Source organism: Contarinia nasturtii, unplaced genomic scaffold (assembly GCF_009176525.2).
Source record: "Contarinia nasturtii isolate CC-2019 unplaced genomic scaffold, AAFC_CNas_1.1 Cnas_scaffold_630, whole genome shotgun sequence".
NCBI classification, from domain to species: Eukaryota; Metazoa; Arthropoda; class Insecta; order Diptera; family Cecidomyiidae; genus Contarinia; species Contarinia nasturtii.
The window spans coordinates 2,727,566-2,752,943 of NW_022197981.1; the positions used below are offsets into that span (position 1 = coordinate 2,727,566).

The 25,378-nt window shown below is 33.1% G+C and overlaps 2 protein-coding genes across 2 annotated transcripts; both read right to left on the reverse strand.

Moving 5' to 3' along the window:
* Positions 1 to 6,176: 6,176 nt before the first annotated feature.
* Positions 6,177 to 8,695, reverse strand: LOC116340333 (activated Cdc42 kinase-like). The gene is made up of 4 exons (XM_031766781.1): positions 8,316 to 8,695; positions 7,575 to 8,226; positions 6,858 to 7,479; positions 6,177 to 6,733 (listed from the first exon to the last, which is right to left on the reverse strand). The coding sequence occupies exons 1-4, from the start codon at positions 8,437 to 8,439 to the stop codon at positions 6,545 to 6,547; spliced, it is 1,587 nt and encodes a 528-aa protein (XP_031622641.1). The 5' UTR covers positions 8,440 to 8,695; the 3' UTR covers positions 6,177 to 6,544.
* Positions 8,696 to 9,386: 691 nt separating this feature from the next.
* LOC116340331 (activated Cdc42 kinase-like) lies at positions 9,387 to 25,224 on the reverse strand. Its single transcript, XM_031766778.1, has 14 exons — positions 24,270 to 25,224; positions 16,843 to 16,915; positions 16,512 to 16,701; positions 16,075 to 16,245; positions 15,727 to 15,991; positions 15,597 to 15,633; positions 15,211 to 15,351; positions 14,943 to 15,102; positions 14,328 to 14,819; positions 13,835 to 14,185; positions 13,279 to 13,700; positions 13,002 to 13,203; positions 10,393 to 12,213; positions 9,387 to 10,305 (listed from the first exon to the last, which is right to left on the reverse strand). Exons 1-14 carry the CDS (start codon positions 24,271 to 24,273, stop codon positions 10,207 to 10,209), a joined length of 4,428 nt encoding a protein of 1,475 aa, XP_031622638.1. The 5' UTR covers positions 24,274 to 25,224; the 3' UTR covers positions 9,387 to 10,206.
* Between the last annotated feature and the right edge of the window lie 154 nt (positions 25,225 to 25,378).

A 25,378-nucleotide genomic window follows, 5' to 3' on the forward strand; every position in this document is an offset into this window, starting at 1 on the left:
ACGTATCTGTCGCTGTGTTCGCGCAACCAAGTAGACATCCAATTCAAATAATACACACGCGCAAACACTCGCATATATATACACTCAAACACACACTATATTGCTCAATGTGGTGAAATCGGTGAATGGATTTTCCTATGCTGATGGGAGGGTTGCGTTTACAACGTTTCGTTTATGGAAAATGTTGACGGATTTTCCACGTGCATCATGTCAAAAACGTCCGTTTTCGATTTATAAATTCGACTCTAATTTTATCTCTCTGATTCGAATATATAACGTTTCATTTAAACTGACTTTGATCAGCAAGTTTTAAACGTTCGAAGTTTTTGGCAATGAAAATATTTTCGGTAAAATCGGTGAAAAAGTTTTATTTACTTCTGCTACTTTGAAATGGACAATAGTGTAAACGCACCAATTTTGATGATTTACATACAGTATAGTCAAATAATTAGGGTATCTGGCGAATTGTATTCTTCGAAAAATGAATTTCTTGTGGTTTTGATTTTTTTTTTTTTGACGTAATGAAATGGCGTATTTCTTGACAAGAAAATGTAATTAAAGAAATAAAAAACTATTTAACTACAGAGATTTGTCTGAAAAATCCGGTCACCTTATTCGATGTATGTGGTTTATCAGTGCATTAAATCATTCCAATTCATGCTCATTAGGCTCTAGCGAAAAGAGCTACCAAGGTATTTTTGGTATCGATACTTAGACGACAAAGTAAAACATTTATTGACCAAAAAAATGTCGACAAACTCATAAAACCCCCAATAAATAGCCCCCCCTCCCAAAAAAAAAATCTTTGTGGAAAATTGTTTAAAAAATTGCTGGTTGCCAATCTGTTCACACCTAATGCATTTACATGTCGAAATTCAGCGAGAAAATGCATGCAATGTCTGTCCTGGCTTTTGGTGAAAGTATAAAGACGCAATAGATAATTTTGTGTCAGCCAATGACGATGGCGCGAATATGATAGCAACACCATAACTACGGATTGCGCAAATAGTATATCTATAGAAAAAAACTAAAATAGATTGAACCAAAGTGAGAGTGAGATAGAAAGGGGAAAAAGTATAAGTCAGAACAGACTTACGATATATCGGCTTTTACATTGTGCGATAAAATTCGAAATTGGTTTCGGACGTCATACGCGCAAGAAGTGGCTTTGCTTTATAATGTCACAAACGATTTCCAGTTTTCGCATTAGTTTGGTGTTTATGTGGAATTCGTCAGCATGTGCCTTCATTCATGCACATACACGTTGATACTGAACTAAAAAAAAAGGAAAGGGCCAGAAAGAGTGGGAAAATAATCCCGAGATGGTGTAGCAAAGAAATCCAACGCACACAGAAACGTGCTTAAGTAAGAGCCATGAAAATAAAAATGGAAAAAAGGTGGTAACACAGCGACTTGTATTTGATGTCAATTCCGTTTTACAACATTTTTTGTTGTTTGCCATAAAACTAGAAGTTCTTTTTCACTCCCATACACTCTCAGTACGTTCGCTACCAAAATGCATGTTGTTTTCAATCGAATTGTGCAAACACGGCAAACATACACGCGCACACAATTTTGAAAACAAAAATCCGTCCAACCTACAGCGAAACAAATGAATGAAAACAAGCTTTTTTTACGTTGGTGCTTATTTTTGCAAAAAAGAGATTCGACGTCAGCGATGCCAGAATTATTGAAGTTTTAATGATATCGTTCGTTTTGTAACAATTAAAACCACGCAAAAAAGATGCATCCTATGCGATCCAGCATCATACTCCTATCATCTAAGACGAAAATAACAAAAGGAATACGGAAAAAATTGTGCTTCTCTCAAGAAATCTTTTTTTTTTTTTGATAAGAATGTTATCCATTTTGCTCTTATTTCCGAGGCATACACATTATATGCCTATTTATGCAGCATTTTAAATTACACGCTGCTACAAAAAATACTGTTTCATTTTAGATGTTAGTTTTTCCGTGAAACGAACGGACCACAGTGTGTCGATGTGACCTTGGCGCTTGGATTAACAGGAATGATTATTGTGATAAGCTCAGCTCAAATGCGGAAATTGTTATTTGATTGTGCGACGTCATTGTACAAGTTAGAATTGCCGTTCGTTTCCTATATGTCGGAAGTTGACCGAATTTTTTGCTCCCAGCTAAATTGATGACGAGTATGATTCTTTTTAAGGGTAGAAACATTTTGTGTATATTGACAAGATACAGTTACACACTGAAAATCATCATACAATGTTATCGATTACAAATGACAGAAATTACAAATGCTTTTCCGTTAGCTTTTCGGACTAGACCGAGTTGGGTGTATATTCTTTTTTATTGTCGTGAATAAATTAGAAATTCGTTTTTAAAAATGTCGCGAAACAGTACTCACAACAAACAAGAGAAACCAAGTGAGCGTGTGAGTGAGTGGAAAAAGGGAAAAAAGACCGAGTATCAGTGGTGCATGGGATTTCAATGTTGTTGCTTTGCAATGCGACGTTTGCACCATTGAAATGTTTGAATATAACATTTTTTAGCATCCAGAATGAATACGCTTGATGCACACAAAACAAAGCATTTGCGATTGAGTTAACATTCAATTGATTTAGTGAGCGCAATGCACCGCCAATTGCTAATGTTTTCTTTGCTTTTTATCTTTAGTATCAATTGTGAACAAAACAAAATTGTCTGCTTTAAAAAAATCTGACCATATTTCCAGCATTTTATGGCTATGCTGCACAACGTTCAAGTGCCACCAACGCTCGATATATGACGAATGTGAACTGAAATTCAAAGTGTGTTTCAGTTATTTTTTTTCCACTTGAAAAAGCAAAATAGCTAATAAATTGTTTTGATTTTTCGCATCCCTTGATTACAAAATGAAATACTAACGCAAATTGAATAAAAAAAAAAGCAGAACGATGCTTGCCATCTCCAATTTGTGTTGATAAATAAAATTAAAGGACATTAGAACGAAATCATAGCTTCTGACGGTAGCGTTCCAAGGCAGGTTATTTCAAAAAAAAAAAAAAAAAAAATCAAAATTGTAAAGGGGTAATTTTTCAGTTTCGCCATTCTATACAAATCTCTACCTTTTTTCGTTTTTTTTTTTTGAAGTCACTTTTTTGGCGAAAATCCCTAGCAAATCGAAAGATTATTTGGATTATTTTTCTCAATTTGTAAAGGGGTAATTTTCCAAATCCACTCTCTAGGAGGGGCAAATAGACCCCTCGGACCCCTGCTCAGAAGCTGTGGACGAAATGTTCTTGATGAAATAATTATGTTAAAATCATCTTCCATGTTGAGATTTTTTTTGGCCACTTCATACATTAAAATTGAACGGAATTGACATTATTATTCTACAAACTTAGACATTTTTTGTAGAAGAAAAAATGTTGACGATTACCCTCCGCTCCAATCGTCATTTCCAAGATATGCTTCGGCAATTGTACGTCTTTCGTGATTTTTTGTTTTAAATACAACTTAAACATTTTTTTTAAATTTTGGAATAATGGTCGTGTAAATACGTGCATGTAAGTCAAATATTGTCGCATGCTTTGTAAAAATTCAGCAGGACATTGCTAGACCGTTTCATGCTTCAAAAGATCTCATAAATTTGCATTAAAAAACAAAGAAATAAGTTCGAATCTTTGCAATATGCTGTTCTCAGGCTTGAATTCATGGTTCTCAGTCTCACACTTACATATATTTCGAACTAAATTGTCACCCTTTGCTCTTAAGCCGTACATTCACAATTGAGAGAAATTAAATACAAATATTATGAAACAAATCGTTTTTGTTTTATGTAGATAGCGCCTGGATGTCCTTTTTTGTTGATGTGTCGGTATATGTACTTGTTAGTTGGCTATCACTTCAGCGTTATAAATCAGGTTCCAATGCTCTTCATTTGAACATAAATAGAGTGATGCATTGAAACATGATGTACAATGTAAGATTTTTATTTAAGCATTTTAAGCTGTCTTTTTAAACAAGAGAGGGAGAGATAGAGAGACTCTTTTTACGTAGCAGTTAATGAATAGAATAAGTTTATATCAAATTGCACAGCAATTACTTGATATATACCTATATCAGCATCACTTGAAATATTTCTACTCTGCAGTATTAGAACAATTCATTTGTGTCCACAGGAAATTTAATTATAATAGATGCCATAAAAGGGAAAAATCTAATTTTGTGGAAAACTAAATTGAAAATGTATAAGATTAGTTGTTTTATCAATCTCATTTATATCAAAATTATATTACTAGAAACGAATTTTTTTTTGTCCCAACATGCAGTCTCAGTAGTGCTCAGTAGTGCTTTTTTTTTGAAGCAATGAAGTGAAAACCAATCTGTATTTTGATCAGATATTTTTTTGGCCATATCTGGTGCTTCAGACAAAACAATTAAAATCGACAAGTCAATGCTTTGTCACAAAGAGTAAATCCATTTAAAAGAAATTATCCAACAAAAAATCGAAGGGTTATCATTTATTCGAAGTGAGTGTAAAATAAACTATATTCATCAAAATCTTATTTATATGAATAACGAATGCTTCAATGGACTGCACACTTGGTGGTTTTGCATTCGGTTGACTACTTTTCGTCATCTTCATTTGTATTATAGTTGTGCCAAGTAGAGCCGTTGAACAAAGCACGCAATAGAGCGGGCAAATAAAAAAAATCACTCACACATGCGTACGAATTAAAGAATATTCTAGATTCTATCTTATTTTTTGTTTTTGGAATTTTTGGCCAAAGACGTAAATGCGAGAACCAAAAAAAAAAGGTAAAATGGAAAAGAAGTTCGTCCCCACTTAAACTTTGAAGAGGTAAAAAGATGTGAACACTTAAGGAATACGAATCGACCGGCGCAAATTCAGAATATGCTAAACAGTACTTCATATTTAATGAGCTATATTCCAAATGGCTCATATTCTCTCTCTGTCTCTCAATTCTTTTACGACTAATACAGGACTAATTCACAACGTGGAATAAGTGTTTTGTTTCCAATTGTTTGGCTTGTTTGCTATGTACATTGTACGTCTACTACATCCCCTGTCATGATTCTCCGGCAATTCATTGTATTGACGAAAAATGCAAAACCAGAACAATAATATTTAAATGGAATGATTACAACTACAACGAAGACAACAACAGCGATGATGACGACAACGAAACGCACAAAAAAGAGACGGATTAAGAAGAACATACGTGCATATACATAATATGTTTGCCCGAAACAATATTAGCTGTGTAACATTGAATGAGCGATAATAAAATATATTCAACGACGAAGAAAAGAGATATTTGCACAAAGAAAATGTTGTGTTTCATATTTCTTCATATTGGTAAATAAATTGAAGTTCGCTGGTGACCTTGAATTATTACCATCAGACGGATTCCTTTGTTGCCGAAAATCTTATTGTATTTCAGTAAAATAGTACGTGTTGGTTTACCAAAAAAATACGCGAATGCTTCGCTTTATTCGGTGAACAATTCTGTAGAACTTTGTCGAAAAATAATTATTGAAAATGAATTAATGCTCTTGATTTATCCAGATGATGAAACCTACCAAATGTGAGAAACAATTATTTCAATTGAAATGCTTCCAATTATGAATATACAAAAAATTGGTATCGCATCCAAGCATTAATGATGGTTATTTGGATGGGATGAGAATCAAAGCTACCTGAAATTCCATTGAATTTCTGAAATGGTTAATAATAAGCGAATATGTCACATAAATTGCGTTCGAAGGAGATATTATTTCTTTTTTTAAGTATAAAGTCATCGATTTCATCTCGATTGTAAACTACATAAATGAATTTACCCCTCTTGTAGAAAAAGTAACTTATTAACTATTAAGTGATTTGATAAAGTGCGTCCTTTGCCAGACGCAATCATTTTGGATGTTCATTCTTGTCTCAATAAGAGGAGTACTTTCTAGACTTTAACAAAAAGTAAAAAAAATAGGATCAATTCATTTGGACTAATTTTTTTGTCATGTTCAAGGTGTTGACACCTTGCTAATGAAAAAGTCGCTGTAAAAAATAAAAAAATAATTTTATTTGTCTAGTTGGATTGTAAATTGAAACAGATATTGATTCCATAGGTAAAAAGCATTTTTTTTTATTCTTCGAATAGTTTTCATGTATGTCAACAATGAAAAATTTGCTGCATTTCTTTCTAATAATAATATTCTTTTCTTTTGTATTACAAAGTGTAAGTACGAAAACAATTCTATTTCTTTATAATCGAACTGTGGAAAAATGGTTCTATTTAATATTAAATGAAATATCTGTGTGCGTTCGTATGATTTGTAAACAGTGTTTAGGTATGTAAAATACTGTGACTAAAAATCTTATTACATTTTTTTTTGCAAATTATGAATGTTTCACTGAACTAGAGTTCTACAAAGAAAAAAAAATTACAACATCATTGATTAAAAAACATTCATCATTGCTTGAAGTTAAAATTATCGCGATTTTGGCACTAAAATTATTGCAGTACACTGATATACTACTTGTTGGACTGACTACATATAATTAATTGGTTCCCAATTTTATAGATGTGGCATGCAGATCCCAATCGTGCTTTTGCAGAGCTTCTACGCACTCTTCGAACGTAATATTTCGTTTAGGTTTCAATGCATTTTGAAGTGAGATTATCTTGATTGCTCGATGCACGTTCCATTCGATAAAATCCAACGCAATGATGCACTGTTCAGGTGTTGTCTGTAGAGAGAGAGAGAGAGAGAGAGAGAGAGAGAGAGAGAGAGAGAAAATATGACACATTATTAAATTCTTGGTCTTTCTAAAAGTGACAATACATCGAAAGTTGGGAAAAATAAAAACTTACATTGGTTCCCAATACTTTGCTCATAATTCGAACTTCATCAGATTCAATGCCACGCTCTCTGCCTTTCGGTTTTTTGTTGGCAAATTCAAGTAAATCTTCACAACTTACCGAATTCGAATCTTTTAATTTTCCTTCTGGCAGTTCATCGTTTGATTCATCGCCACTAATGTCATCGTCGGTAATTGTACTATGCGTCATAACGCTAGACGAGGCAATACACTCATCAGCTGCACTACGGAATTTATTGAATAATGCATTATCGGTTAGTTCATCCTTTGTTTGTGCATAATTTGGATACTTAAGTGCGAATTCTCGTCGTTTTCGTTCAATATCATTATTTAGATTCGTATTTTCGTATGATGCCATTTCAGTGTCGTGAACTGATTTTTGTACAACTGCATTGGCATTCATTCGCGGAATATCATAGTTTTCTGATTCAAATAGGAAATTATGTCCGGAACTGTTCTGACTCGCATCGCCAACTTGATTGATGTCACCTTCGAGTATCGATTCAAAATGCAACGATGCCGAATCAGTATTATCGACCTGCATTCGCAATGCATCCAAATTCTCATAGGTTCGACATTCATCTTCAGCAAATTTTTTGTCAATAAACTTTTTCCTATTTTAAAAAAAAGAAGAAAAAAAAATACAATTTTACAAAATATTAACGAAGTTGCTCTAATTTGAATTGAATTCCAAAGACTATCCACTTACCAAGATGATGTGTATTGCGTCAATTTCATAACCTCGGCTGGTTTTGTAGATGTTCTTGGCATATTATAATTGATTTTGTTGGAATTGGATGATGATTTTGCACTGCCGTCGATCTCGTCGTGATTGATGGCCGTCGTCAATCCGGCTAATGGATTTTTCTCTTCCACTGGCGTTGTTACTTTGTTTAGTGTTCGTTGAAGACCGGACGCCGGAATGATAAGTGGATGCTTACGTACGTGTCGCTTGACATTCGTTAATAATACTTTATTGCGATCACGCGGTGGCAATGGAATCGGATTTAAATTTTCAATTTCTTTGTTGCCAATGAATTTTTGCGTATCATTATGATGGATATTTACATCACGCTCGGAGAATGTATATTGTGTGTTTGTTAGGTAACTGGGACTTTCACAAGCATCATCCTGATTGCTATTGGGATCAGCTGGCATTGACGAATCAATTGATGTTGGGTCCATTCCGATTGAATTGACTTTCATTCGGGGTCGAATGATACGATAATTTTTATCGCGTAAAATGTGCAATGGATTTGTATCCAAATCAGTTCGAATTGGTTTATTTGGTGCTGATCCTCGATTCGGTAATGTGTTTGGACGTGGTGCTGGTTTACTTGGCATTTTTAATTCACTGGTACCTATACATAAAGAGATCACATTTTAACAATAAAAAACAATTCTGTTTTTTTTTTTAATTAATTTACAATAAAAATAATTGCTTTCATACAATTCTGTGTAATTGATGGCTGCGCACAAGCGAGTGAATTATCTGCGGGAATTGAAGGTGTACTAGTCATCGTTGATTTACTAGCAGGTACTTGGAGCGCAGACATGGATGACGAGAGCTGCATTGAATTTTTCAAACTGGTTAATTTAACATTGTTGAAACGATGTAGCGTGGCTGCCGGTTTTTCCACAAGGCTATTGTACGCTTCGCGACATTCCTCTGTTATAAAATCCTATCACGAGATTTGATGTATGTGCGTATGGAGGTCATGTGTTATGATTGGGATTGGATTTTGTAGTCATGGTGGGTTAGTTGGCGCATAGATGTGGTTAGTTGGAGATTTTATTGTTTTTTTTTTTGTGTTGTTGGCCGGGCATTAGATTGGGTTCACATGAGGGATAATTTGTTTAAATAAAATGAAAAAAAAAAAAAATTGAAATCAAAAAATAAAAACAAAAACCAAACAAAAAATAAATGCAAAATTCAAAAAATAACCAAATAAAAAATTGCAAAATAAGGCGGACAACAAAACTTCAAGTTGAGCATAGTCAGCGCTTGGTTCAAAAATGAGATGATCAAAATCTAGATCGTCCAATTAGTTGCTCATATGAAGTACAGAGTGAATCAGGAAGTTAGAAGAACAATGGTTAAAAACAATGAATGAATTGATCAATTTTTTGTAGATGATATTAACGTTTTTTATATTTGCTTATTAATTTTGTTCATTGTAAATTTGCTTTGTTTATTTTTAAACGAGAAAACGCTTGTCGCTTCTTGCATTTATCCTTATCATATTGACATTTTAATATAATTCTGAATAGTTTCAATAGTCAAATGTAATTTTTTTTATTATTTTTTTATTTTTTTATTTGGCTTTTATATTGAATAGCAGACTTATTTATTTCTGGCTAAAATGCTGAGCCTTTCAAAATATTTTGATTAATTTGAATTATGATATAACAATCATCGTAAATCGATGCTAATCGATCGATATTTTTAAGCCCATGTTTTATGTTTTCTTTTGTTTAACGTGGTTATTATCAATCCACAATAAAAAGTACATTTAAATTTAAAAATTTGTTAATTTTTTTTATTGATTATCTGGTTTGATTGCTCTTTCAAAAACAAAAGAATGATAGATATCTGGAATTGGTGGCTTGAAAATACATTTCATTGCTTTGAGAAAGGTCTAGAGGCATAGTATGTTATTTACATTGCGAACGGATTTATCTAGTTTCATTCGTACTGTATATAAGGTTGGCCCACAACCACAAATGCAATTGTAAATTCACAGAAATATTATTTTGTAAATAAAAATTTGCGTTTTGTTATACGTAGAGCAAAAGATAGTACTCGACTATTACTGTAGATTCACATTTCTTTTGTTCCATTTCTTTGGTTAGCAGAATAAGTTTGTATTTTGTTTTAACAAATTGAATACAGTTGCGCTAGAAAAATGATTGTGTGTTTTTTTTTATAAACGTGTGTGTATGTTGAAAAAAATGGTGCAGCATATAGTATATAAATGGCTTGATGGCGAGCAAAAGCATCCCCCATTCAAAATTAGTAACAATATCTCTTCTCTTTATTTTTCTTCGCAATTTTAAAATCAATAATTAAGACAATTAACATTTAGAATGTTGTCATTTTAATAGTAAATGTTTTTGTTAAGCAATGGTTATATTTGATAAATATTCAATTGTGCTCTGCCTTCATCGTCTTTCCGTTCATTATTTCAAAATCGATTATTATGTATGCAATGGGTTTGTGATTGTTTGTTTGTTTGTTTTAGATATCTGTGTATGTTTTTGCTGTTTTCAAAATAGAATGTAACGTCAAATTACTATCTAAATTTGCATATATGTATATGTTTTATGTTCATGGATAAAATTTATGGTGCTGGACTTGGGGGTAATCGAGGATTGAAATCGGCAGTTGGAAACTCAGTTTCAGTGCTGGATGAACCATCACTTGAAAAGTCATGTCGAACCTAATCAAACAAATTGAACATATTAAACGAGAAAAAGTTAAGAATTGAATCGGTTTTTTGTTTAGTGCGTGTAGTGGATTCGTTTACCGTATGCAACGATTGTACCGATGGCTTTTGTGGCCACATAATATTGCTGTTTTGTGCCGCAACGGCTGATACATGAATTTTTTCGGGCCATTGAAATGTATTTGAAGTTGCACTATTGTTGCTTGTGGCTGTTAATTGTTTTGTTTCGAGCGGTTTTGTTTCAAATTTACTCGGACTTTGCGCATCTTGCAAAAAACTTTGTGTGGTTGGACTTTTGCCCGTTAATTTACTCACATCAAATTGTGAAAACAAGCTATACGCATTCAAATCATATGTGCGATTATTGGACGATGGAGGTGGTGGTGGTGGCGGCAATAAATAACTATTTCGTAACGTTTGCTGCTGTTGACGACGACGTGAACTGCTGCGATGTGCGTTTCGTTCAAAATTAATTGGAGTTTGATTGGAAGCATGTGATGAAGATGATGGTGCCAGTTTCAATTGATCCGCATAATCATTGTATTGAGCATGTGGATAATTCATTTTTCTTCCTAAATAATTTTGCATTTGGCGATCACAAGCAAAATTATTGTACTGTGGTGCACTCTTTATGCTGGCATTTGAACCATATAGCCTATCTTGGCTTGGCGTATAAGAAATATTGCTTTGAAAATGCGCCTGAGTTTTTCGATTTTTCAATCGAATATCCGATTCGGAATTTGTATGCCAATTCTTAAAATCGTATATATCATCATTGGATTTAATTGGCGATGCAGCTGAATTTCGATGTGATCGATAGCTGTGATGTCGACGACTATCAATTGTTCGAACATTCTCAACACTTCTGTGATTGAATTCATTTTCACTGTTTGACGACGAGCTCGAGTCCAAAATGATTGGATTGTAGCTAAGCCGACGCAAATTACGTGCACGAATACTTTTTGGCTTGTGAGAAATTGTATTTCGATGGCGTCGTCGTACAGCTTGTCCATCACTGCTATTTGTACGACCAACAGTGGTCGAATTATGAATCTTTGCAAATTGTGGCTCTGACAACACTGGCGATTTTAAATCGTAATTTTCGGTAAATGACATCGATCGCTGTCGACTTGGAAACGAACCATTTGCTTTAAGATGAGCATATGCAGCACGTGCCTCTTCAATTTGTGTTGTATAGCTCGGACTGAAATGTGTGTCTTGTGGACTATAGCTACTTTTTTGACTGCCACGTCGTGATGAAGTGTTTGTTTCGCGTGATGCAAAACCAGTATCAGGTGTACTCGAACGTTTACCATCCAATAGTTTATCCGTTGAGCCACTCTCATTTAAATAATGAACACTTCCATGGAATTGCGGTTGAGCTGCTTGCTTATCCAATGGACTGTATTGTGAGCTTTTTGTTGACTTTGGACTTACTTCCATACTACTATAATTCGTTGGAATTTTACTCAATTTCAATGCCTTGTTTAAGATCTTTGGATTGATGTTGGTAGCATCGTACGTATAATTTTCACCGAACAACGTTTCGGCCGAATCATTTTTTTCCAAATCATTAAACGTTTGTAAAAAGTCCAAATTCAATGCTTTCAACGTATTTTCGATGTCAATCAAATTTTCACCAATAAAATCTTTTGTTTTCTGACTCAGTGTGCATACTTTTGATGATGAATTTTCATAGTTGCCACGCAAACCATTATAATTGACATCATTGATGCCACCATCGGTTTCCATGCCAGGTGCCGATATGTCAAATTTAAATGGTCGCGACGAAAATTCACGCATTTTACGATAACGATATTCAAAAGATGGATCTCGTTCGCCATGAGAATATCTCATATCGATTGAATGATACTTTTCAATTTCGGATAATGAACGAAAGCGCTATTTATTCGGCACGTATCAAACAAATGAGAAAATTTATGAAACAAAGGCAAATACAAAAACCGATTGGAATAATAAAAAAAAAACAACGAAAACAACAATGGTTTTTTTTTCATCGAAAAAAAAGAAAAAATATATAAATGAAATAGTAGTACAGTATTCGTGGTGGTTTTCGATGAATGCGACAAGTTGTTTGATGATTTTTATCAGAAATGGGATGAAAATCATTTTGAGCGTTAGAAGAAAGTATGAACAAAAATAGAGATTAGTTTTTTTAGTCTTGTCTATTAAAGATGAAACAATATTACAAAGCACCATATAATACAATAAATCTAACTACAAATCAAATGCTTTGGTAACATAATCAATAAACTGCTTCGACAAAAATATATATAATACCAAATTATAAAATAAAACATTCACATGGAGAAAAAGTGGGTTATTGATGTTATTTGTGCAATTATTGTATCACAAAAATAAAACGAACGAATAAAAATGCCGTCGATTTGGATTTATTGTATTTTCGGCAAGAAAAATACAAGAAAAATGGAAAATGAGAGAAATTCATATAAATAAATTAATATTGGGGAAGACTACTGTGTATAACAAAAATAAAACACAATATGTAACCTCACAACGTCTATTCAACAAGTGAAATGAACAAAATGAACATTTAACATAAAAGAAAATCTATCTAGCTAGATCCAACAAAAAAAAACGGTGAAATCGATGTGCTTAAGTGCAAAACAATCGAACTAAACATAACTGAAAAAATATGTCCATTGTACCTGTAAATCGGGAACATTTTGGGCTTCTTCAGAAAAGTTACGTGTTTTGAAGCCATGTGAACCTTTATGTTGACTACTAGGCGACGCTGCCAAATCTTTATCACCATTATTCGAATGATGAACCAAATGAGGAAAACGAAAACTAAATTTTCGTTTCGGACTTTGAGTACTGGTCGAATCGTTTACTAAGTCGGTCATCGATCTGCAAACAAAAAGAAATGTAGTTCACAAGAAAGTGATGAGAAAATGTTAATCTTTTAATTCAATAACTGTGTACCTTGCGCTGATTTCGTTGGCAAAATCAATGGCCTGATTGAGCATTTTTTCATCTTTTGTTGAGATTGGCTTTACATTTCCAGCTCCGCTGGGTACATTTCCCGATTTCTTTTTCGTTTTCAATGATGACATTGAACCGGGCAATAAACCACCACTATTTTTACGTTGAAATTTTGCCGCCAATTCAGCGATTTCATTTTTCTTATTGTTATTCTCAAAATCGGGTGATTTCAATTCACCGTGCTCGCTATTGGCGCTCATCGATCGAAACATGAAATCCATTTCATCTAAAAGTGATGGGCCCAAATCGAATTTTTCGCCTGGCATTTCATCGTCGGAAATTTCATGATATTCATGTGTTGGATCGGCAACTGCACTTGTAGCATCGCCCACCCATTTCATACCATTTTTGCCAGTATGTTCCTACAGAAAAAAAATTCAATTAAAAAGAACAATTAACATTTGAATGAGCCAATCACTGAAATCCATTGACCAAAGTGTGAGCGATATTGCAATAAAACATATTGTTTTTTTAAATATATATTTGATTTGTTTACCTTCGAAAAGTTTTCCTCTTCCAAAATATTTGTGAAACCACCACCTTCACTGAGAATTTTATTGTGCGTTGAATTATCTAAATTAACAAACGGATTTGATGATGTGAAGCCAGCATTTGATGCTGTGACGGGTGTCGATGAATTTTGATTTGAAAAATCGAACGATGAATTAAAACCATCATTGGTTTGTGCGGAGTGTGCATTTAAAAATGTGTGATTATTTTCGGCAAAGTAACCGCTAGCCGTTTGAAGTGAATCGGGACTTGTTGGCGTTGATGGCAACAATGGTGTTTGTTCGATATCCTCGGATGGCTTGTATGGAGTGACAATTTGTCTTGGCACATGATTGTACTTTGAGAGGTAGGGGAAGATGGTTAAGAACCAGTAAATTTGATGAAGTGATTTGTGATTTTTATTTTTATTGAATTGAATTTTATGACACATTGAATGTGAGAATATTAAAATAAAATGAATATGATTTAAATTAACTTACCGATTGTGAATTGGATGAGGATAAGAATGCAACATCACCAAAGTAGGCCCCATCCAAGCCAACGTGTCCGGTGTGTTTCAGATCATTTTGTGGGCCCGAAATCATTTCGGGGCAAAGTTTACGTCTGCTACTTGTTCGTTCACTTCCACGAACAAAAGAGTCTCGATTCACTGACGATGGCAAACTGTTGCCCAAATATGCAACCGTATTGCTTGGATCAAACATTCCCGTTTTGCCAGAATTTAAAACACCTTTCCAATATGTTGTATTGTTTGGTTTGTCTAGTACGGTGATTATATCGTTTTGTCGATACATTAAATGTTCCTTTTTTGCTTCACCGTACGCAATGACCGTTTTCAATTGTTCGGGCTTCATATCAGGAAGTATTGTATGAATTTCAGCAAATTTTGGACGTTTCGCCGGATCATGTTGCCAACATTTCAACATTAATGTGTAATACTCTTTTGGACAGCATTCGGGTTGTTCAAGACGCTGACGCACAAAATCAAATACAAATGAAATGAATATTTTTCATTTTGGTTCGAATTTTAAAAAAAAATAATAATAAACAAATAAAGAAGCACTCAAGTTATTCAAATGATGAAATAAACATACTTGATAGTGTGGTTCGTCTATTGCCTCGAGAATTTGGTGACCGGTTAACGCAGCCCATGGTTGAAAACCGTACGAAAACATTTCCCACAAGCAAACTCCATACGCCCATACATCTGACGCATTCGTAAAACGTAAAAAGTTTATACACTCCGGTGCACACCTTTAAAACGATTTCATTATTTTATTGTTATTGTTCTAAATGCATTTGTGATATTAGTTATTGAATTAAAAACATTTCGTTCAGCTTAAATAAGAATTATCGACTTACCAAGCAATTGGAAGTTTTAGATTCACATTAAAATTGGTTTGGTAATAATCTTTGCCTACGCCAAGTGCTCGTGATAAACCAAAATCTGAGATTTTTACTTTGGTTTTACTGAAAACTAAAATGTTTCTGGCTGCCAGATCACTAAGAAAATTGAAATAAAAAAATATTGCTTCATTAAATAGAATTATCCCCGTCGATTAGCTAAGTAGTATAAATATAAATCTTATTATTAACCTAATCCAGGTCATCCGGAATTTGATAGCAAAACCCGGCAAAAATCATTTCACGATTTTGCTCGAATTTTTTTCAATTTCCGTCGATTTTATTAATAGTAATGCCATGGATTTTTTCTTAACAATAAATCAATGTTAGGAAATGTAACTTACCGATGAATCAGACGTTTATTTTCCAAATACATCATACCTAGAGTGACCAAATGCATTTATATAAGAATTTAAAACAATAGAAAAATATTGAATAATATATAAGAGATAACAATAGAGAAAAAAATCTTACCACTGCAGATTTGTTGTGCAAATTCACAAAGCGTTGGCACAGTTAGAAAGCTAACACGCAGTCCAGAATCCTTTAGACATTCCAGCAATGAACGAAGATGTGCCAATTCAGTGACAAGCATCAGTGAATCGGTGTCAAGAACAACGCCATACAGCCGAACAATGTTTTCATGTTCAATGGAATGCATAATTGCTGCTTCCTTTAAAAACTCCATCGGATTGGATTGCATGCGCTCGCGGCACAAACATTTTATAGCCACTTGAATCTGGAGAAGAAAAAAATTGTGAGTAAGAAAACATTATGGAATTATTTGTATTAAAATCGAATCAATTTAATAAATAAACTAACTCGTTCGTTTCCGTTCGTCCAAACTCCTTGTTGTACGATGCCAAATTCACCGACACCTAATTGCTTATTGACGCATATCGAATCGGCTGGTATGATATGCTTATTGCTTGGCAGTTTACTTGGCGAACTGATTGTCTTGAGCGTTTCCGTTGACGATGCATTGTTTAATGTCTATAAGTAATCAAAAGTTACAGTTTGCTCTGATTGTACATTTTGGAAAACAAGGCAAAAAAATAAATAGTAATAAAACCAGCACCACCGACAACATAAACCATTACGATTTTCCATGAAAATTCAGTGAACATTCTTGTTTTTCTTGGTTATAATTCGTTTTGTTGTTAGTTTTGAAACCAGAAAACAGTAAAATGCTTAATCACGAACAATTGTTGTGCACGCACACATAAAATGATTTAAATTAAGTGGATTGAAAAACTTACGCCAACTTCCTCCCGTTTGCCGGCTGGATTTTGCAAAAGTCGCTTGATTTTGCTAAGGTACCCATGCGGATAATACTTTTCATAGAATTTTCGTAATCGACGTATTTGCGGTTTTGATAAGCCAACTTGTTTCAAGTCTTCATCGCTGGCATATTTCAAATGCGGGACCAATGTTATTTTCAATTCATTTCTATTCAAAACGCGAACATGCACACAAGGGAAAAAAGAGAGATGGTTGAAATTAAATAGAATGAAAAACATGAAAACGATATCCTCACTATAGTTTATGTGCGCAATTTGATGGCAAACCACCGTTGTTGTGCATACTTACTTAATGGCATTGTAATACTGCTGTAGTTCAGATTCGACCAGAAAATCGTATAATTCAATCACAGGCTTTGCCTCTGCAGACATGCAATACAACGAATATACAAAGGAAGAATAAACAAGAAAAATCGATTAGTTTAATGAAATGGATCAATGTATAAAGATCAATGGTAGAGAATCTCTACTATAGATCTAATTAAAAGCAAGTAAGAAAGTTTTGTTGTTGTTTATTGCGTTGTTTTATTGATACGATCAATTTGTAATGAGCATAACAACCAGATTATATGGCAAACATCGTTACCGCTCTTGCCATTTCCATCTATTCCTTAAATTGATTTGCGCGCAAGATCAATGATAATTACGGTTTTTTTTTCTTCAAATATATACATGCATACTGCATATCAGGGCCGTTTTAAGACTCTCATGAGCTCTCATTTTACTAAAGTTGTTCTACAAAAATGTTGTTGTAAATTTAATTTGGCTTCGATGTGAATACAACAAAAATAAAGCATATTATAACATATTACAACAATATTTTGACAGTCAAACAACCGATTTGTTGCAGATTTCCGATCAAAACTACGTTGGTGTGAGTATTTTATCTAAGAGAAAACTTTGTTTGACAATTCGAAAAAAAATGTGATATAGTTAAAAGGGTCGCCCTTCGCCAGAAGGACAATTTGGCACTGCTGCATATAAAGTTTATTAAATACCTAAACCATTGCTATATAGCATGAATAAGTGGCAAATATATGCATCCCTTTTGCACTACTCATGTAGAAGAAAAAAGATGCTAATCACGTTGATGTTTGTGCACATAAATCAATTTTTCACTGCAATCAACTAAACTGGGTATAATTTTTTTCGCATTGATAACCATTATGGACATTTAATGTCAAACGTAGTCAGACCGTGTGCAAGTATAATTGTATATGCGGTGAGCTCACTCATTTGAAACCATTTAATTTTGTGCGTATATAAGAATGCCTTAGGTTGAAAAATAAAAAAAAAACTTAACGATGAAATTATACTATTTCTGAATTGTCGATGATGCAACAACGCGACTGAATGTACGCTACCTCGCGATAAAATATTTGCTTCAGCCAAACAAACATCAAATCGAACCAAGACTGACACCGTGTTTTTTATATAGTTACAAGGTAATCGGAACCAATTTATCTAGCATCTTGCTTGTGTCATTTTCCATAAAATAGCGACAAAAAATGGAATGTTTGATACTTCGCGGTTAATGCGATGTTCAGCCATATATTGACCCATAACAATTACCGAAATGACATAAGGATATTAGTATTGATACAGATGACCAATTAAAAACATAAAGCCATTGTATGATTCTTGCCAATTTTTGGAATATATTGTTTGTTTTTATTTTCGATATTTTTAAATCTTTTTTTCGTTCACATCCCATTTGGGAAAATGTAACGATATTCATTGAATTTGAATATTGACGAATTCTGAATTAATCGAGTCCATTTCGTTGTTGCGTCAAATGTCCGTCTCTTTATTTTATACAAATTTCAAATGCACTTCTTTGATCGTAGGACTTGATGTGAAACGTAGAGTCGTACAACTAGTTTAAAGATTATTATTAAATTGAATTCAGTCAGTTTTGGCCAAAATTTTATGCATGACATCCAGAAGGGCATGACACTTGCGCAAGTTTTTTCCTATGATATTCTTGTGAAATTTAATGAAAAAATAAACGAGCTTTCTCATGAAGAAAATAAAAAAAACTTCTCCGGAATTTTTCAAGCTCGAACTCTCACACTTTTCTGGTGCTGCTAGAATAATTCTCCTATGCCTAACTATGTTTCACATTAAGCAATTGTGTGTTCAATGTTCATTCAATTTGAAAATTATAAAATTGCTCTATTTTTAGATAGCCGGTTCAAAAATTCAGAAACATTCAAAATCATTCACATGAATATCGAACGACGCATATTGTCTTCTTGTTCACTTTTCTCGCTCCTCAACCGAGATTTCCTCTTGTAATTTTTGCAAATTTCACTATATCATTCGCTATTCTTGTCGAACAACAAGCACATCGACAGAATTCTATTTGGTTAAAACATTGAACATTGTTTATGAAAAAAATTCGCGGAAACAAAGCATATGTATTGAAATATCAAAGTGTGTTGTTTTTTTGTCTTCTTTTATAAAAATCAATAGATTGATAAATTGTTCATGGAATAAAAAGAGACAAAAATTGAAAAATCGTTATGCGCGGTGTATATATAAAAACAACAAATCGTTTGCGTTAATAACATATCACATATGTTACCGTGGAAAATTTGAATCATCCGTGTTCATTTACATACGGTTATTGTCCTTATACTCATTCAAAACCTATTTTTTTTGCACAATGAAAATTCATGGCATTTTGCACATAAAAATGAGGAGAATTACGAGTTGGTATATATATTCAAACCCAAATGGGGTTCTCGCATTTCAAAAACAATATGAAAACAGTTTAAATGGGCCAGCAATGCAAGACAGGCAAATACACTCTTAAAATACTTGAAATGACATCATCTAGTATTCCTTCATGGAGTTTCAGGATACTGGTTTCTTATTTTTCTTTTTGGTTCCAGAACTCGATGAACAATGAAATAAAAAAAAATTATGTTTGCAAAATGAAACGATATGATTCTCTTCTTTTTATGCTCGCTTTTTTGTGGTGCCTAATGTATGATATTGTGTGCTGCATATTTTAACAAAAAGCCCATATGTATATTTAACAAAAATGAACTGTTTGAAATATTGACAGGAAAACTTGAAGGTGTTCACTTATCGTATCTAATTGACAAACGATCGAAAAATCGAGGGCAGTTTATTTTCATTTCTTCAATGTTCATAGAAACTTGTTTGAATTGTCTTTCATCGATTTTTTTAAAGAATAGCGAACATTTTTTTTTTCTCAGTATTTCATGCCATTTAAGGAATATTGCGAATGAGGAATTCAATTCTTGTCCCATTTATGTATGACCAAACAATGTGTTGCATTGTAAGCATTCCCCAGCAAATTAAATCGAAACTATATTGGCTGATATGTGGGTATAAATTCAATTAAAATCAACTATTGGTTGAACATATACATTTTCCATGAAGATAAATTACAATAAGAATTTCATTCAGTAAATAACAATGTACGAAAGAGCACTTTAATTCCATTTAATACTTGAAAAATTTAACCCGATAAGTTGCGAGAAATTACAAAGAGAAGAAGAGCAGAAAAAAATATGAACCGTATCGTCTCTCTTTCTCTAAGACAAACCAACAGAATTTCAGTGTGAAACATATGCGACGCATCATTGCATATGCAATTGTGATGCATGGAGAACTTGCATTCATTTTATTCGATTTAATAAAAACAAATTTTGTTGAAAATATTGCTGCAATATGTACTTGTTCAGTAAATATGGAAATTTAAATAGGATTTTACTTTAAGAGTGTATGCTTGTGAGTTGACTGCAATAGTGATGGATAAGTTCCTTATTAAATTTCATAGGAAGATTTCATAAAAAAAACTGAAATTTAGCTTATAATGCATGCAATATTCCGAATAATGTACACTTCATTAGATAAATAATCGCATGGGTTGTTTAAAAAAAGATGTTCGCTAGAGACAGGCCGAGTGAGAGTGAATGCGGTCAAATGTATAAACGGATACAAAAACGATTTGCCATCGATTTATTGACCTTCCTGCCACATGTCCAACCAATTCTAGGTCGGTGATGCATCCAGCGATATTGTTTTTATTATAGACTAGTTGAGTTTGTCCCGTTTGTTTACTTATAAATAGTCATTTATATGGGGCAAACATTCGTTGTTGTGCATATAAATATATTCTCCGAAGGAAACTGAAGCGAAGCGATGCTATTATAGCCTAACAATAGTTTAGATAAACAATGAACCGGAAACGATGATTTTCTTACTTTTTTTACACCGTGCTCGTCATATTCTTTTCAACACAATCGATATCTTAATTGCACAGTCGCGTAAAAAACATGAAACATTATCCAATTTCAGAGACATTTTTCAACGCTTGAAATCAATGTGACAGAGATATAGAGAGAAACAATCATACGGCAATGAATACTGAACCATGTATATTTGCATCAGTTGAGCAAATATTTGTGAGTCGAGGCTGCATTTGGCGACATTTAGGTGTTGAATATGAGATTTTGTTTTTTTTTATCTCGTTATTTCTTTTACGGTACATTGTACGCACAAAAATATTTCATTCTTTTCAATGGGCATCAATATCATTACACTCTTGACAATGTTACATCAAATGTTTATCAAAATGCTTGGCTGCATTCGTATCAGTGACGTTAAATCTATTTACACAAATTCTATTTTGCATAGTTTTATCAACCATTCCAAAGACATCGCGATGTAGATTCGATTAAAAACCGTTTAATATGACGACAATTGCAAAATATTTCGTACTTCTGTCCAACATTACTTTTTCTCGTGATGTGCGCAATAAAATAAATCACGTCAAAAAAAATTAATGTAATTTAAAACAAAAAGCATATGCCAGATGGCATCTGGTGCCTACAAAAATTCAATCTTTTCATGTGAATGTGGTAGGTGTGTGTGTGTGGCACGTTTTTTCAGAGAAGTATTATAAAGTAAGATGATGACCAAAAAATTATAATTCTATATCGCAAGAACCAAAAAAGTGCTGTTTTAATGAAAAAATTAATACCTCAAATAACATTTGTGATTCTAAACATTCAAGCGGTAATGTATTTTATTTGTGTTTGATTTGATTTCAATGGAATTGAAAACTGAAGGTATTGAATGACATTTTTATTCATCGCTTCGAAATGGTTTCATGTTTTCATCGTGTTCTTGTTGTTAATAATTACGTATATATATCTACTCGTCATGAACCTCATCAAAATTACAATTTATCCAATATATATGCACATATTCATTACGGTATTCGATGTGAATTTCAATCATTGCAAATGCAAATTTCATGATAAAAAAGCAGCATTTGTCAGAAGAAGAAAATTTATTGAGAAAAAAACGGGGGCAATGTGTCGGAACTGTGATTTAGGAAAGGAAAGTGAAAATCTCACGCGCATCAACGAGAGAAAAAAAATATCATGATTTTTTTTCTCTCGCAATGAAATTCATTTATCGTTGAGACGTAAAAGAAAGTAAATTTTACCACCATAAAAATGGAATTTGCCCATTTATTATTACAAAATATGAATTTTTTTCTCCTTCTCTTCACTTTATGGCAAAACAAGAGATTATTCGAAAGAAAAAAAAAACATTTGTTTCTTTTTCAGCCTGGTCGGTGATATTCACTGATAACTTCGGGAATTGTGAACTTTTTCGTAATTTTGTACTTTAATCGGTGTCAATTTTGAACAGAAAACCTTGCTTGCATTTTAAATTGCTGAATTTATGTTTATGAAGAAATGAACCACGTTAAATTTGAATTGAATGCATCGAAACAAAAATGTATTTCTATTTCAACAGAATTTATTCAAAGCGAAAAAAAGGGGCTTATGAACGAACGCTAACGTTTCCTCGTGGTGTCGAAAATTATAGGAATTTGTCATATAAATAGTAAAAAATCATATAAGAACTGATATAAGAAAAGTATGTCGAACCGTACAATTCTTATATTGCTCTATATGGGAACAAGTTCCCTCCAGGCAGATGCCCTGAAATCACCTCTAATCGTATTTTCTATGTAAATAACACAGTGAAAACAATTTTTTGTGATGATTATATTTTGGCCCTAATACAATACCCACGCTACGTGTGCGGAAAAGTAAAAAAAAAATCTCTATTCATTTTCCCTATCTTCATGTTGAAATCAATTGAGACTGTCTGACTGCATGTTTTCATCCCACAACATGTGGACGAAGCTTATAGAAACGAACAAAACAGAAAAAAATGTATAACCAAAACAACAACAAACAACATTAACGCATAGAAATTCAAGATCTCTTTGCATCAAATGACTAAAATAGTAAACATATATTCGGTTGGTGTATAACATCAAAGAAATATTTTTTCCCGGTTCGCATCTCATGCACGTTAGATCTTGATACTTTTTTCATTTTCGTACGTTGAATTAAAAAAAAAAATGTTCTTCTCGAATCGTCACCGTCTAAGTTGAATTCGCTCCAACAAACAGCCAATGGAATACATAATACATTTACAACAAAATGGTGACTTCAATTACAAGATATATTTACGTAGAGACATTTAACATCAATCAACAAACGATTTTGACACTTTGAATTCTTGCTCCAAATACATTTTGAAAATAAAAATAACGACTTTGTATGGTGCAACGAAAACTGCGATTGGTCATGTGACAAAAATTGAATGAAGAAAAAAATGGAAACGAGATTTTTTTTAGCACGATAGTTTGGATTTAACAATAAACCGGTATAGTTGATAGGCACAATTGGTGGTCACATCGAAAATATGATATAATTTATAATAAACTCACGTATGATCTATAAATATGTCAACATATGATAGCGGTACTAAACACGACATCAACAATACCATTCAGAAATTTGATACGTTTACAAAGCAATGAATAGTAACATTGCACGGTCCCGTTTCTTTTTTATTACAAAAAAAATGCGTTTTAGGATATCGTCAAAAAAAGTACGATTGAAATCCGATACACGCACGCATCTGTAGAGATACGTACGGTGTCCGACAATGAATCGGGTAAGCATTTCCTGTTTTCTCGAATCCAATAATATACAGAAAATTCCTGAACATGTTTTATGGTAATCAATGAGTGTACACTGTATGTACACGAAAATCTATTCGTTATCATAACAAATATGTGGCTCGTTACGATTTGGACAGAGTAAAGAAATGCCGCATGATATGCATACTTGTTTTTATTCTGATATTTTGTTGCTGGTGCCGTCGATGTGTCGTATCACTTGAACATTGTGACTCAATTGATGTCTTGTTTGAACTTCTTAGAATTGGCTGACGATCATCTCAATTCAGTTAATAGTTATCTGACTATCTACTTGTCTCCTTAATATATATCAAATGCGCGAGACTCTGGCATCACTTCAAAGCAGTTTCAAAGCAGCCAGCACATTTGTAAGTAATCAACATAATAAAATCTTGTTGCAATAAGTTGTGTTTGATTGAAGCATGAACATTCGAACAGAGAAAAAATAATGTCAGATGTTTTACCATGCACAATGAATGTATTCAAAAACAAATCCATATTTTGAGAATTTGTTCTGTTTTTTGGCTCATTTCTTCGATATGGCTTCTCATTTTTTGCGAATGTATCAAACGTTGTGTGTGTGTGTTTTTTTTTGGCAGGAAAAAAACAAAAAGTTCTTACTTGCTTTTTATATTTACATTATTTGTTTTTCTTCCAAAACTTACCCATGTTTATTTTTATTGTGTGCGTAATTCTTTTATTTCTTTTCTTTTCCTCTTCATTCTTTTCTTTTCCGCCCTCTTTGGAATTGGAACTCACTCAATACTCGACAAAACGTGCGCACACAGATACACACCAGACGAATTTTTAATTTGGAATTTTCCTGTGTGTTGCTTCTGGTGTATTCGATATCCGATATGTCCGTTGTTGAATTTTCAATATTTCCTTTTATGGTATGCACGTTTATTCAACTCTCTCAAAAACACACATCACCATAAAACAGATCTCATTCATTTTTCCAGCAGTGTTAATTTTTTTATTTTGCCCGTGCTATATGACTAGAGCGCCGATAATGCTGTATCTGTACTCTTTTTAAATTAATTGTACACTAAATCATGTTCCTATACGACTTTTTTTTTTGACTACGCAAAATGTACAAAATGCATCTATGGAAACGCACAACTCTTATCAAGACACGAGTTATGGTAGAATATATTTACAAAAATCCTTTACAAAACATACAATTCATTTGATAAAAAATTGAATACTCTCGCCAATCACCAAACACCGTTTAATTGATCACCTTAGTGTTGTTATTATTTATTTATTTATTTCACGGATTCAATAAATGTTCATCTGTTTTGAGTACAGTGCGACTTACTGGTATTCAGGTGAATCTGTGTTAGATTCAAGAGTTGTGCATTGATTTAAAAAAAATGGCAAATATTGACGACATGAAGGCTGAAGAAGCATTTAATCGTAGTTGCATTACAATTAATGAATGAAAACATAAAACTATATACAAACACACAATTTTTTTTTAATTGTATTTATAATATCACTGTAAATTGTCTAAATATTTTGTTTCATCCATCAAATCTCTTGCGATGCAAGAGCACTGGCTACTTCGTCTTTGTATTGTCTCGGTGTGTTGGAAATAAAACACAAGGAAGTGTTGCATGGTAAGCGCACAGAACAGAACTGTTCATTTTTATTGACAAGTCGATTCGTTTAGGCTTGTCTTTGCTATATACATTGCTTACGCTTGTATGTGTTTTCATTTGTTGGATGTATGTGTACAAAGTGTTTGACAGACCAACCTATACTACATGTA